Genomic DNA, 16,190 nt, shown 5'->3' on the forward strand with positions numbered 1-16,190 from the left:
TTATCCATGCTAGTATCTTTTTGTATTACCATGGGCTCTTAACTTGTTCAGCAGTCTCATGTGTGGCATCCTGTCAAAGGCCTTCTGAAAAGCCAACTACGCAACATCCACCAATTCTCCTTAGTCTATCCTGCTTGGTATTTTTTCAAAGATTTCCAACAGATATGTCTGCAAAACTTTCGTTTAAGGATACCATGCTGAAAATGGCCTATTTTATCATGTACCTCCAAGTACCCGAAACTACATCCTTAGTAATTATCTCCAACATCTTCCAAACCACTGAGGTCGGACTAACAAGCCTATAACTTATTTTCCTCTGACTCTTTCCCTTGTGTAGAGTGGAGTGACATTTGCTATTTTCCATTCCTCTGGAGCCATACCAGTGTCAATTGATTCTTGAAAGATCATTACGATTGCCCCCACAATCTCTTCAGCCATCTCCTTCAGAAACTTGGGATGTATTCCATCTGGTTCTGGTGACTATCTACCTGCAGACTTTTCAGGTTCCCAAGAACCTTCTCCCTAATAATGGCAACTTCACAAACTTCTGCACCCTGACACTCTCGAACTTCAGGAATACTTGGATATTCCACGGTGAAGACGGATGCAATATACTTATTCAGTTGGTCTGCCATTTCTTTGTCCTCAATTATTCTCTTTCTGGCATAATTTTCCAGCAGTTCGATATCCACTCTTCCCTCTCTTTTACACTTCATGTATCTGACGAAGCTTTTGGTATGCTCTTTAATATTATTGACCAGATTACCTTCGTATTCCATCTTTTCTTTCTTTATGACTTTTTTAGTTGCCTTCTGTTGGGTTTTAAATGCTTCCCAATCCTCTAACTTCCCACTAATATTTGCTTTATTATGTGCCCTTTCTTTGGCTTTTATGTTGGCTTTGCCTTCTCTTGCCAGCCACAACTGCATCATACTATCTTTAAAATACTTATTCATTGGGATGTATCTATCCTGCGTCTTCCAATTGCTCCCAGAAACATCAACCATTGCTGCTCTGCCATCATCCCTGCTCATATTCCCTTCCAATCAAATTTGGCCAGCTCCCCTGTATTGCCTCTGTAATTCCCTTTACTCCACTCAAGTACTGATACATCTGACTTTAGCCTTTCCTTCACAATTTGCAGGGTGAATACTATTATATTATGATCACTGTCCCCTAAGGGTTCCTTTATCTTAAGCTCTCTAATTAATTCCAGTTCATTGCACAATACCCACTCAAGAATAGCTGATCCCCTAGTGGGCTCAACCATGAGCTGCTCTAAAAAGCCATCTTTTGGGCATTCTAGGAATTCCCTGTCTTGCAATCCAGCACCAACCTGATTTCCCCAATCTACTTGCATAATGAAATCCCCCATGATGATTGGAATATTACCCTTTTGGCATGCATTTTCTATCTCTCATTGCAATTTGAGAGATCTTTACTACAGTTTGGGGGTCTGCATAGAACTCCCATTGGGATCTTTTTACTCTTGAAGTTCCTTAGTTCTACCCACAACAATTCAACATAGGTGACTCTATGTCACCTCTTTCCAATGATTTGATTTCATTTTTTACCAACTGAGCTATGTCATCCCTCTGCCTACCTGCCTATCGTTTTGCTACAACGTGTATCCTTGGACATTACGCTTCCAGCTAATAATAATCTTTCAGCCACAATTCGGTGATGCCCACAGCCTTATACATGACAATTTGTAACTGTGCTACAAGTTCACCTACCTTATTCTGCATACTGCGTGCATTCAAATGTAAACACCTTCAGTCCTATGTCCACTCTTTTTGATTTTGTCCACCTTTTACATTGCAGTTCATCCAACTGACTACAATTTTGCTTTATTATCAGCTTCTCCATGATAGCAGTGTCACTACTCACTGCCTACATTTGTAAACCAACTACCCCATCCTCAGCCCTATCATTCTGGTTCCCATCCCCTGTCAAATTAATGTAAACCCTTCCAAACAGCTCTAATAAATGTGACCTCAAGGATATTAGTCCCCCTTCAGTTCAGGTGTAACCCATACCTTTTGGTCAGGTCATACCTTCCCTAAAAGAGATTGTAATGTTCCAGAAACCTGAACCCCTGACCCTTGCACCAGTTCCTCAGCCACATATTAATCTGCTAAATCATCCCATTCTTTACCTCACTGGTGACAATCCAGAGATTACTACCTTGGAGGATTTTTTCTCAGCTTTTTACCTAGCTTCCTAAAATTTCTCTAATGATCCTCCGCACCTTTCATTCCTATGTCATTGGTGCCAATATGTACCAAAACCTCTGGTGGCCCACCCTCACCCTTAAGAATGCCACAGACCTGATCTGAGACATCCCTGACCCTGGCACGAAGGAGGCAACATACCATTTGGGTGTCTCTTTGACTATGGAATCTCTTATCACCACTGCAGTCCTCTTCAATTCTCTTCTCTTCTGAGCCACAGTGACAGCCTCTGCCAGAAGAGCACTATGTAAAAAGTATGTGAATGACAAACGTCATTACCCTACCATGTCATATATGCTCGCCTCACGAAAAGTATAACTAAGTAGACAAGTTATTCTGGGCTCCTGTGTTTTTCTTTCGATTAACTTCTTGAGTTACAAAATAGAAAAGGACTGACTCACATAAAGGCATCCGTTAGTCTTGCGAGACCATGGATCTGCGCCTGGAAAGTCTTCACTCTCCAGGGTGCAGGCCTGGGCAAGGTTGTATGGAAGACCAGCAGTTGCCCATGCTGCAAGTCTCCCGTCTCCACGCCACCGATGCACCTCTTCCTAGAGATGCTGCCTGGCCTGCTGCGTTCACCAGCAACTTTTATGTGTGTTGCTTGATTTTCCAGCATCTGCAGAATTTCTGTTGTTTGTTGTTGGCATTAGGACCCATACAGCTTGGCACCAGTGTCATCGCACAGCAATGTGTGATTAAGTGCCTTGCTCAAGGACATAATATGTTCCCTCGGCTGGGGCTCAAACTCACGACCTTCAGGTCACTAGTCCAATGCCTTAACCACTTGGCCACGTGCCCAGACACTGAGTCACAATAGGCCTGATAAAGGCAGGGGTGCCACGAAAGAAGGTAAATGACATTACTATTGCTGCAGTGCATGCCATGTGGTGAGAAAAGATTGTTCAGAAACTGGAGCAAGCAGCAGCTACTATAGTTGGCTCGGGTGCCTATGAGTTTAGCATAGAGCTATATTTGTCATCATTGAGCAGAGTAAGTTTGTAAATCTGACAGGAGCAAGGGGTGTTAGGAATGGTGAGGGAGGAGTGCTATGGAAGGGGTGTGGGACAGGTGGCAGAGAAAGAGTGCCGGGATGGGGATATGCCCAGCCCTGAGACACCAGGCAAGTTTATTTGATTCCAAGCAATTGTTTTATTGATCATTGCAGATGTCTCTCTGGTTCTACCCACTTCCTCCCTCTCCCTTCCCCTTTTCCCAACCATGATTCCCCTTTCCCTGCTCCTTTCCTACTCTCAGCCCACAATAGAGACCCATATCAGAATCAGGTTGATCATTACTCATCTTTGTCATGAAATTTGCTTTTTTGTGGCAGAAGAATAGTACAATACATAAAATTATTACAGAACTGTGCAAAAGTTTTAGGCACCCTAGCTATGAGGAGTGATTGATAAGTTTGTGGCCTAAGGCAGAGGGAGTCAATTTTAGAAAACCTAGCACATTTATTTTTCAACATAGTCCCCTCCTACATGTACACACTTAGTCCAGCGGTCATGGAGCATACGGATCTTGAACCTCCACAGCAGGGGTGATTGATAAGTTTGTGGCCTAAAGTAGAAGGAAATGAGTTATTAACTTCAAACTTTCTGCATTATCACTCAAAGAGTTGAACTACACGTGCATGTAACGAGAGCATCTTGGACATCCAGGCGGTCCACAGCAGGGGTGATTGATAAGTTTGTGGCCTAAGGTAGAAGGAGATGAGTTATACAGCTCTCATTACATGTACATGCAGTTCAACTCTGAGTGAAAATGCAGAAAGTTTGAAGTTGATAACTCATCTCCTTCTGCCATAGGTCACAAACATATCAATCACCCCTGCTGTGGACCACTTCTGGAGGTCCAAGACACCCACTTCTACAAAGAAGGGATCCGTATGCTCCACAACCGCTGGACTAAATGTGTAAATGTAGGAAAAATAAATATGCTAGGTTTTCTAAAATTGACTCCTTCTACCTTAGGCCATGAACTTATCAATCACTATATATATCAACCCTTATATGTATATATGTGTGTGTGTGTGTGTGTGTGTGTGTGCTTTTGCATTTTTGCATAGTATTGTATAAGTTAACAGCAAATGGAAGTCCAGTTGGACTACTCTCAAGGAAGTTGGCCTGGGTGCCCTGATTGGGTACACAATACCCAGAGCCCTGATGGGGAACTCATGACTGTTTTCCCAGTTTCTAAGTTATTGGGGTGGAAGGGACACCGATAGATGTGGATGGCATTACTGGGCACTGGTGCTGAATCCTGCTGAGTACCAGGGGGCCCAAAGCCTATGATGGAAATGTGAGATGGGCAGGGGGATTTGGAGGAGAAATGACACCAGTGACAGAAGTGTAGGTGGTGTCAGTGGTGAATAATGTGAGCCCAGGTACTGGTGTTCCAGCTGCCCAACACGATTTTGGGTATGATTACCTCAAGAGTATGATTGCTCAGAAAAATGCAGGAAAACCTATGCTCCAATTCTTTATGATGGGAAGGGACTGATGAGCGCTGCTACAGATTACCTCACCAAACAGGTGGCTTTTCAAAAACACTACAGAATCCATGGGGGGCCGGAATACAAAGAAATTATGGAAACCGTCAGGGCATTGGAATCACACGGGTGGTAAGAACAGCCACGTCAGAGTGTAACTACTTAGTACGGCCAGTAAGGAAGTTGGATGGGAGCTGGTGCAAGACAGTTAACTGCCGGCAGTTAAACAAGGAGGCACCAGTGCTAGCCTCAGCAGTGCCAACCAGATATTACCATAATGAAAGCATGTCTGAGAACAGAAGTGAGTGGTATGAGTGACTGACGTGTCTGATGCATCTTCCTTGACTCCTTGAGACATGAGTTTTCAGAATCAGTTGGGAGGAAAAACAATGCACATTTACCAGACTTTCACACGGGTTCACAGCCCAACGCTTGGTGGTCTGGGACCTGGACCAACGTCCCATCCTGCCCAATATACAGGCTGCACTTTTCATGGATGATATTTTATTGCGGAGACACAGGGAAGAAGTGGTTCAGGCCCTCTAAGGGAACACATAACACAGTATGGATGGGCCATCAACCCTTAGATGGAGCAGGTCAGTGGTTGGACATTAGCTGGGGCTCTGGTCAGGGAACCATACCAGATGAAGCCAAGATACTTGATGCCGTGGCAGCCAGCAGTAAGATGGAAGTGCAGAAATCTGTTGGTTTGCTTGTTTTTTGAGCACAGATCCTCCTTAATGATCCTGCTTCGGCTTCCATATGCTATAGGTAGGAAGGGAGCTAAATTTGAATGGGGCCTGAATAAAAAAAAGCCTTCCAGGAGGAAAATTATTTGGTGGTCCAGCCTCCGTCGCCCGCGCTGTGAAGGTCTGATATGCCATTTGAATTACAGGTGTTGGCTCCACCTCCTTATTCTAGATTCTACCTTCATTTATGAAGGGTCTCAGCTTGAAACAGTGACTGCGTATTTCTCTCCACAGATGCTGGCTTACCTGATGAGTTCACCAGCATTTTATGTGTTGGTGCAGGAAAATGAAACGTTTGCAGCCTGTGGCAGAAACATGGTACCATCAACATGTCAGTGGGGTCAAGGAAAGTATCCAACCCCATGACCTGGTGCACACTGCTTGAGAAAAAGCTGCCAGCCTGCTATTGGGCGTTGGCGGGAACGGGGTAAGGCAGGCACAGACCTCAATTCTAATGTGGAAATGGTACACATTGGACAGAGCAGGAGCACAGAAAAGGCCTATGGGGGAGAATGAACAGTTGACATTTCAGGCCAAGACCCTCCATCAGGAATGGAAAGGAAAGGAGCAGATGTTCCCGTCCTTTCCAGGTCTAATGAAGAGTCTTAGCGGGAAACGTCAACTGTTCACTTTCCTCCTTAGACCCTGACTGACCTTTTGTCTTTCTCCAGCATTTTGTGTGTGTTGATCCAGATTTCTAGCATCTGCAGTCTCTCTTGTGTTTTCAATTCGCTGCTGTCCTTGTTTAACCTTTTGCTCTTTCTGCAAAGAATGACAGGACCTGGTCAAAACTTACTGTAGTTGCCTGTCCAGTAGGAATGATTGCTTGATGATGTTGAACCTGCACCACTACACATTAAAACAGCTTGCTTTCCAAATCATACTGCCCTGGCTTGCGTATAACATAGACATCTACAAGGCAATATCAATGGAGGGTCTAACTCACATATTAAAACCAAATGTTTAGTTATTTTATCTGTAGTTGATTGTCAGAGGAATATTGATGTAGTTCTTAAATTGCTGTCTTTCCTCATTACTGATTTTGTGAGATGTAATTATTGGTGAAGTTTGTTTTATTACGAGTTTACTATGTCACCAAAGTCACTTGCAAATTTCTACACATGTACTGTGGAGAGCAATGTAACTGGTTGCATCACTGTCTGGTATGGAGTGGCCACTGCACAGGCTCAAAAAAATCTGCAGAGGGTTGTAAACTTTGCCAGCTCTGTTATGGACACTAGCCTCCTAGCACCGAGGGCATCTTCAAAAGGTGTTGCCTCAAAAAGGTGGCACCCCTATCATCCATGAAATGCTCACTTCTCATTGCTACCAACAGCAAGAAGGCACAGTACACACACTCAATGTCTTAGAGAAAGCTTCTCCCCCTCTACTACCAGATTTCTGAATCAACTATGAACCAACCCATGAACACCACCTCATTGTTTTTGCTCCCTATTTCTACTACTTATTTAATTTGTTTTGCTTTATATATATATATATATATCTTTTTGTAATTTATGGTTTGTTTTTATATATTGAACTGCTCTGCTACTGTAAAACAACAAATTTCACGATATTGGATATGATATAAAAGCTGATTCTGACAGTGTAAATGTTAGCCTCTCACTTTACTTTACTAAAGAACAGATCTACTGAGCAGAGGCTGCAGATATTGCTGGCAAATGCCAATGATTCCCAACAGAGCTACTGCATTTATCAGTTTAATTGGAAGCAAATGCGAGATTTGTGCACTGACATTGTGAGGAACAGAATTTGCAAACTCTGATGCTCTATCTGTCCGTCCACTCTGCTGCTGTGCCCCACATAAGTTCATCCTGCAAAGTGCCATGATTCTACTTGTGGGATCTTGTGCCCAGTTAGACATGGCACAAAAGCTGCTAAACCAATAATTCCAATGGGGTCTGTTTGGCTATGAACATAAAGCAAAAATGGGAAGCATATTCTTCTTTTAAAATTGCTCTTGATTAATGTTTCTAATTGCAAATCTTTTGGGCTTTTATTGATCCAATTTTTAAAAAAGAATTTTTATAATTTTTACATCTCTAAATATGTGGACATATACAGAAATTTTAATGGGATTCTGTTTTAAGTGTATGCAAATCTGGGGTTGGGTCTTCATAGGCTGACATGTTTTAGGCCCAAGGCATCCTTGGCACACAAATGGAGACCTACTGCTACTGAGGCAATACTGTTGGAGTCTGGGGGTCTTTGGGCCGGCAGGGCAGGCCCTCCAGATTTGATTGTGGCAAGGATGGGAATCTGGAGACTGTAAGAACTGATATTGAGCAGCTAGCCATGGCTGGGGTGTGACCTCCTTTGGTAGCTCAGTAAATACATCCAATTAAATAAAAACCGGAGGAAAATCACCACTAATCCTTGTGTGTGAAGAGGTGGATTAATTAACAAGCATTAGTTGGTTTCCGTCCAGGTAGCCTCCAACCGATGGCATGAATTTCAATTCCTCCTTCTGCTGAAATAAAATACTTTCCTCCTCCACTCTTCTTCTATTCTCCATTCTGGAATTTCCTCTTCCAAACCTAACCATCACATCCTCCTGGATTTCCTCCTCCTTCCGTTTCTCCTATGGCCCACTCTCCTCTCCTATCAGATTCCTTCTTCTTCAGCCCTTTATCTTTTTTTATCCAGCTGGCTTCTTTATCTTTCTAGCTATCCTCCTTCCCTTCCCTCCACCCCCCCCCCCACCTTTTTATTCCGGTGTCTTACTGTTCCTTTTCAGTCCTGAAGAAGGCTCTCAGCCCAAAAAGTCACCCGGTTTATTCATTTCCATAGATGCTGCCTGACTTGCTGAGTTCCTCCAGCATTTTGTGCATGTTGCTTTGGGCCGCCAACAACTGCAGACTTTCTCATATTTATTGTTGGTTTCTGATGTTTTTTCTTTCTGATTCAGTGGAAATATCAACCAAAATCTAACTTCCTGATTATTGATCACCAATATACTTGTCAGTATGTTTGAATCCGTAACAGGAATGGATCAGGTTAGCTTGTGTACCAGCAGACAATTAGTCAACTTGCATCCTGGCCCTTGCTATCAATGCTGAGATGTAAACATTTTGATCAAGGCATCTAGGAATGAGGAATGGAATTACATCAATTAAATATCGACCAAATGAAAAAAAGTTGCATGGTGGAAGAAAAGAAAACAAGATATTAAGCTGAGTAATGCTCCTTTCTTACTGGAGATAAACAAGTAGGCCAGGGTGAGGGGAAGAACTTCAAGAAACAAAATGCTCTGCTGGTTAGAGATCTCAGCTGTTCTTGACAGAAGGACCTTCTGAAAAAGTTAGGATATATGTTGGTTGCATATCTCCTCTGTTTAATACAATTTAGCTATAACCTTTCAGTTTGTGTGACAGCAAAATAAAGGACCAGGTGGAAGAAGAGCAGTATCATAGATACCATTTTATGATTTAAGTTATTTATTAAAGATTTCTCTAAAAGTCTTTTCATGTATTTTATTGCTTTAAATGTGACTCAATTTTCCTTTATTTGGTCTATCTCTTTATGCATAAGATGCACAGCTGCAATGTATTTAACTGATGTAATGTATTTGCATTCAGAAGATAAGTTTTATATGTTTACTTATAAAAGTCATATTTTTCTGTAATCAGGAAGCACACTTGGACTGTATGTGTGAATAAATACTATACTTATCTAATGTAGTTACTTAGCTGTTTGACAGAATTAAATATAGTATTAAGTTTTTATGTTTTATTCTTTTAATGCAGTCTTCTTTTTGATTTAAAGAATAATGAACTTCTGAAGTCCAGCCATTTTGAATTCTCTGTTTGTATTAAAAATACTTAAACAAAGTTCAGTGCACAAGATTATTGAGCATAAAAGATGACTGAAATTTAACCCAGAAATACATGTCTGTGTAAAAAGCCCAATAACAAAATTCACCGTGGATGCATTTTCCAGGTAAAGTGTGAGCAATGCTTAAAATCATAAAACTTGCGCATTATCCAGATCTATGTCAACTTCAAAATTCTCATGTGAAGATCACACATACTAGAAATTAGTGTGTCTTTCAAGTACTGTATTTCTTCTAATAAACCAATATGTATATATAGCACAGGAAAGTGGAAAAGCTGTAAAGGCTGGATCTCATCCACCCTGGTCAAGGACTGCTTGTCCCACTCCCATCATGGAGGAGGCTATGTAACATCAGCATCAGGACTACCAGACTTCAAAACAGTTACTTTCTCCAAGCAGTAAAGTTGATCAACATCTCCATCCACTAACCAACCCCTCCACATCCCGTACCACCACTACTTTATAATTTCCTGTCACAAACTCCTTTATATACATACATTCAATCAATGTATATAAGCTATCTTACATATTTATGTGTATATTGTGATTTTTTTATTACTATCATCTTAATTGTAGATTTTGTGCTGCATCAGATCTGGAGTAATTTTTTTTTCATTCTCCTTTACACTTGTGTACTAGAAATGATATTAAACAATCTTGGAAGTTAAACATGCATGCCTGAAGACAGGTGCAATAAGGGGTGCTACAGTAAATATCAGTGTTTTTTGAACCAAGAGTTATGATGAAAACAGAAGCAAAACCTAAAGAACAGGAAGGTCTTGGCAGTTGATATATTTGTAAATTAAAGTTTTTCTCAAATTAGCATAATAATATTAATAAAATGTGAATAAGTAGCTTTAATTAAGAAAGGATGAGTGTACTGCTAAAAAGCAAATATTATTTTGATCATTGGTTTTAAAAAAATCAAAACTGTTTTCAACAGTGCAGTTTTGCATTTGGTTGGTTTCAAAGAAGGGTTATTAGTGGAAATCATTATGTGATATGGCTGACAGATGAAAAGGCTCCATTTGCAAATGTTTGTTGTGATTCAGTACATTCCTGTTGGTGTATCCTTTTTACTTAAAAATTCATTAAATACAACTACACAGTGAAGTGTTTCTGTGATGGTTTATTGAAGGATGCACAACAAAGGGAGGACCAAGTATTTGATTTGTATGTTGCTTTCTTCGTGTCGTCTACTTTATTCTCAGTTTTTTTATATGCTATTGACACATACACAGTCTTTTATAAAGAAGCAGTTTTACAGGACCACATTTCCAAAAACACACTATATTTATACATTAAAATGTATTCAACCAATTTTTACAATCCTATATTATGTTTTGGCTAGTTGATGAAACTACTTTGCAATACTTTTTTACTGCCCCCCCCCCTCAAAATAATCCCTATAGGGACTGTGTTCATGAACTAATGTGCAAATTTAACATTTAGGAACTTATTCATTCTTGTATAGGGAGCTGCAGTCAAAATACAAATATGCTGTTCAGCCTTAGGTGATTGTTTCAGACAAAGTTTAGTTTTTATATCTGCATATTATATTAATTTTCTTTTTGCTATGAGGACTGTTTAGAACAGACTCTTCATTTTATGAATGCTTATCATGCAATCCCAGTCTCAGATGCTCCCTTTGAGGTAGCAGCTGCACTAAACCAGATGTGCCTGTCTTAAACAGTTACTATCATTATTAATCCATGACATTGACTATGTATAAATAAGTTACGTACAGAATGACAAGTCTTCACCTATCATGCCATGGCTATTTTGTTAACCAGATGAATAATAAGGGGTTTCACTGTGATAATTGTAATCAGGACAAACTTTTTGCACAAGTTTATAGTCTACACTGTAGAAAGCTATATATATGCATATAACCTTGAAGGGTTTGGAACACAACCAAGAAACATGACTTTGGGTCTGCTCCTGATAACATATCTTTGAAGGATCATAATTACACAGCGCTGTCTTCTTTGCCCTGTCTGTTTTCTCATACTCGATTCGACAGTTGAATGTTTTGGACTCCTTGGTCTCCAGCGTTGACTGCTGAGAGAAGTCAAATTCCACAACCTTGGATGGTGGAACCAGGCTTACAGACACATTGCCGAGACCAGTTGAGTTGTGCCTGAAGTACACACTGAAAGTCCCATTCCCATGGTCAACTATCTTCCCAGTAATGAGAAGATTCAGTTTAACAGTTTTGATGTTAGAATGGAAGTCACCCCAGCCGAACATTTTTTTGAACTTTCCTGTTTTAACAATGGGTCTGCGTTTGGTCCGTGAATGAGATTCTCGACTATCTGTTAGGTTGTTTAACCATGCCCATAAGTCATCAGAAATTTTTATCCGTGGGGTATGAGTCATGTCCAATTTCGCCTTTGGAATCTCCTTCACAAACAGCCGCAAAGGATTTACTCTCTGTGTAATAGCCAAATTATTAGCAAATGTTGGACCAGCTGCCTTGTCTTGTAATTCCAACAGCTCCAGTCTTCCTCCTAACTGATTCTCATGGGAGTTGATCTGGAATAAAATAAAACAAAGGATTAATAGACAGGTAGGTGTAAATTATCTCTACAATGTCAATCTAAACTTTCAGGAGCACTGTATTTGCTTTTGATACTCAGATCAACTATTTTTGGCCAATATTATTGCAGCATGAACACAATAAAAAGATTGCATTACACTGAAGTCTAGTTGGTGGTTATGGCCAGACGCATGGTCAGATGTACATCAGAAGTTCTGATTTCCACATCTGTTCACTGCATTATTAAAGAAGGAAATGCACTGGAGATCAGACACCAGAGTATTTCAACTCACCACTGTAATTAAAAATATTCAGGCTAATTAATGTAACAAAAACATGTAGATTAATTTACCTTAGTGAAGGTTGGCAACTCCATTCTTTTGAAACACTGAGTCCAAGGATGGTTCCTTACCTCACTGATCTGAGGGTCTGGATACACTATACCTGACTCTCAGCTCTATGACAACCACCGCTGGTGTATAAATGACAATCGTTTTCATTTGAGTTTTTGCTTATTTTATGTTAGTTAACATCACTGAACACAGGGACCTTGGGATCCAAGTCTGTAGTTCACTGAAAGTGGCTGCGCAAATAGATAGGCCACACATTTTAATTCCACACTACACTCTGTCCGCCAGAGAAAGCAGGATCTCCCAGTGGCCACACATTTTAATTCCACATCCCATTCCCATTCTGATATGTCTATCCACGGCCTCCTCTACTGTAAATATGAAGCCACACTCAGGTTGGAGAAACAACACCTTATATTTCGTCTGGGTAGCCTCCAACCTGATGGCATGAATATTGACTTTTCAAGCTTCCGCTAATGCCCCACCTCCCCCTCGTACCCCATCTGTTATTTATTTATATACACACATTCTTTCTCTCTCTCTCCTTTTTCTCCCTCTGTCCCTCTGACTATAGCCCTTGCCCATCCTCTGGGTTTTCTCCTCCCTCCCCCTTTTCCTTCTCCCTGGGCCTCCTGGCCCATGATCCTCTCATATCTCTTTTGCCTATCACCTGTCCAGCTCTTGGCTCCATCCCTCCCCCTCCTGTCTTCTCCTATCATTTTGGATCTCCCCCTCCCCCTCCCACTTTCAAATCTCTTACTAGCTCTTCCTTCAGTTAGTCCTGACGAAGGGTCTCGGCCTGAAACGTCGACTGCACCTCTTCCTAGAGATGCTGCCTGGCCTGCTGTGTTCACCAGCAACTTTGATGTGTGTTGGAGAAAACTAAAGTTGTTTTCTCTGATGCAGCAGCAGCTGAGGGGAAATTTATAGAATTATGAGAGGTATAGAAGATAGGGCATAGAATAGTACATTTTAGGAACAGGCCTTTAGTCCAGATATTGTGCTGAACTAATTAAGCTAGTGATGCCTAACTTACATTAATCTCCATAGAACATAGGTGTGTTCATAAGTTGATAGAGTAGATAGTTGGTATCTTTTTCCCAGGGTAGAAATGCATAATACCAGAGGGCATGTATTTAAAATGAGGCCTTGATAACTTCAGAGCTATAGAGCCAGAAAAAAAGAAGGTATTTCCTCAGAGGTCCATCAAGAGACAAATGCAAGGGGTGGGTTGGTCAAAAACAATTCAACCCAAATCGATTGTTGGAGTGGGGCAGTGTTAGAGTGGTCCAGTTTTGATAACATAGATGCGGGCTCTAAGTAGGTTTCCAGTAAGCTTTTATTTTCTGTCGGTATATAGCTAGCATGCTGAGAATGGGTCCAGAGTTAGCGATATGTTCCTTGTGTTAGATGTGGGAACTTCGGGAGACCTCCAGTCTCCCTGATAACTATAACTGCACAAAGTGCACCAAGCTGCAGCTCAAAGACCTTCGGCTCATATGGGAGAACAAGATAGGAGCTACAGGGAGGTAGTCACCTGTAAGTTGCAGGAGGCTGGTACCTGGGTGACAGTCAGGAGAGGGAAAGAGAATAGGCATCCAGTGCAGAGTACTCCTGTGGGCATTACCCTCAATAATAAGTATGTATAGGCAGCCGTCGATCCCAGGGGATGCTCCTCTGGTGGACTGTGTCCTTTCCAGGCCACAAGGCTAGGTGGGAAGATTTGAAGAACTGGCTGTGCCCATGCAGTGGGTTCCTCCTCTCCATGTCACTGATGTAATCCAAGAGAAGGGCAAGCACCGATACAGCTTGGTACCAGCGTCATCACAGAGACAGCCAGAGTGAAGTTGTAAACAACATCAAACTGCCTCAGGGAGCCCAGCTCCGGATTTATTTCTGAAGCCTTTCCTATGGGTGAGTATGGCCACAAGGCAGCAGAGGTTTAAAATCAAAGTTTTCCTTCTCCTAGGCAGGCTGCCGCCCAAGGCTGATGAGCCCCACCTGCCCGGAATAATAAGTATACCACTTTAAATACTGATGTGGGGGATGACCTACCAGGGAGAAGCTGCAGTGAGCAGGTTTCTGTGGCTCAGAAGAGAAGGGAGGGATGTGGGGGAAGAAAAGACTAGAAGTAGTGATAAGGGGTTCATTAGGTAGGGAAACAGAAAGTAAGTTCTGTGGACAAGAGTAAGTTTCCAGGATGGTTTGTTGCCCTCTGTGTGCTCAATCTTGGATTGAGTCCACAGCATTCTTAACTGTGAGGATGAGCCCCAGAGGTCATTGTCCATGTCTGTACCAAAGAGATGGTAGTTTGGGCAATGAGGTCCTGCAAAGTGAGTTCAGGGTGTTAGGTTCTAAGTTACAGGACAGGACCTCCACGGTTGTGATCTCAGGGTTGCAACCCATGCCATGTGCTAGTGAGGCCACAAATAGGAAGATCATACAGTTTAGCAGGTGGCTAAGGCTTTGGTGCAGGAAGGAGGGCTTCAGATTTTTGGATCATTGGGCTCTCTTCCAGGGAAGACTCATTTCCTCAAGGGAAGGTTTATTAGTGCTGCCTGGGGAGGGGGGGCAGTGTTTAGACTAGAGTTGCAGGGAGATGGGAACCAGATAGTGGAGTGGTTGTGGAGAAAGATGTTGCTAAACCTACATACAATGTCAGGAATCAAAAGATTGAGCATGGTGGGACTAATGCTCTGAGCTGTGTATATTTCAATGCATGGAGTATCGTAGGAAAGGCGGATGAGCCTAGGGCATGGATCAGCACTTGTAATTATGACATTGTAGCCATCAGTGAAATGGTTGCAATGGTTGCAGGAGGGGCAAGATTGCCAGCGCAATGTTCCAGTGTTCTATTATTTTAGACATGATAGAACAGGAGGGATTTAAGGGGGAGTGGTGACTAGCTAGTAAGGGAAAATGTCACAGCAGTGCTCACTCAGGAGAGATCAGAGAACTCGTCCAGTGAGGCTTTATGGGTAGAACTGAGGAATAAGAAAGTTATAACTATGCTAATGGGATTATATTATAGACACCCCAACAGTCTGCAGGATTTAGAGGAGCAAATTTGCGAAGAGATTGCAGACTGTTGCAAGAAACATATGGTTGTGATAGTAGGTGATATTAACTTTCCATATTTTTTCTGGGACTCCCATATTGTAGAAGGACTGGATGGGATAGAGCCTTTATCTCTTTAATTAATCAACTTAACAGCTCTCTACTCCACTCCTCTCCACCTCCCAGTTTCACTTATCACCTTGTGTTTCTTCCTCCCCCACCCCCCACCTTCTAACTGACTCCTCATCTTTTGTTCTCCAATCCTACTGAAGGCTCTCGGCCCAAAACATTGACTGTACTCTTTTCCAAAGATGCTGCCAGGTTTGCTGAGTTCCTCCAGCATTTTGTGTGTGTTGCTTGGACTTCCAGCATCTGGATATTTTCTCTTGTTTGTGACTGGATGGGATAGAGTTTGTCAAATGTGTTCGGGAAAGTTTTCTTAATCAGTACATAGAAGTCCCAACTAGAGCGAGTGCGATACTAGATCTTCTATTTAGGAATGAGGCAGGGCAGGTGACAGAAGTTTGTACAGGGGAACAATTTGCATCTAGTGATCACAATCCCATTAGTTTCAAGGTAATTATGGAAAAGGATAGGTCTGGTCCTTGGGTTGAGGTTCTAAATTGGAGAAAGGCTCATTTTGATGGTATCAGAAAGGATCTGGCAAGTGTGGAATGGAACAGATTGTTTCTCACAAAAGTGTACTTGGTAAGTGGGTGGCCTTCAAAAGTGAAATTTTGAGAGCACAGTGTTTGTATATTCCTGTCAGAATAAAAGACAACAGGTTTATGGAAGAAATGCAAGAGAACACTTAAAAAGGAAATCAGAAGGGCTAAAAGAAGACATGAGGTTGCTGCAGCAGACAAGGTGAAAGAGAATTAAGAGCAAAAGGACAGCAGGGGACAAAGT

The 16,190-nt window shown here is 41.8% G+C and overlaps 1 protein-coding gene across 2 annotated transcripts in view; it reads right to left on the minus strand.

Moving 5' to 3' along the window:
- Nucleotides 1–10,459: 10,459 nt before the first annotated feature.
- The window catches only part of nxph2a (neurexophilin 2a), a 157,109-nt gene continuing 151,378 nt past the window's right edge, over nucleotides 10,460–16,190 (minus strand). For both annotated transcript variants that reach the window (XM_072257272.1, XM_072257273.1), the window contains exon 3: nucleotides 10,460–11,870. In XM_072257272.1, coding sequence (XP_072113373.1) covers nucleotides 11,121–11,870 — 750 coding nt within the window. In that variant the 3' untranslated portion in view covers nucleotides 10,460–11,120. The remainder of the gene's footprint in view (nucleotides 11,871–16,190) is intronic.

The sequence above is a fragment of the Mobula birostris genome, chromosome 5 (genome assembly GCF_030028105.1).
Source record: "Mobula birostris isolate sMobBir1 chromosome 5, sMobBir1.hap1, whole genome shotgun sequence".
In the NCBI taxonomy this organism is placed as follows: Eukaryota; Metazoa; Chordata; class Chondrichthyes; order Myliobatiformes; family Myliobatidae; genus Mobula; species Mobula birostris.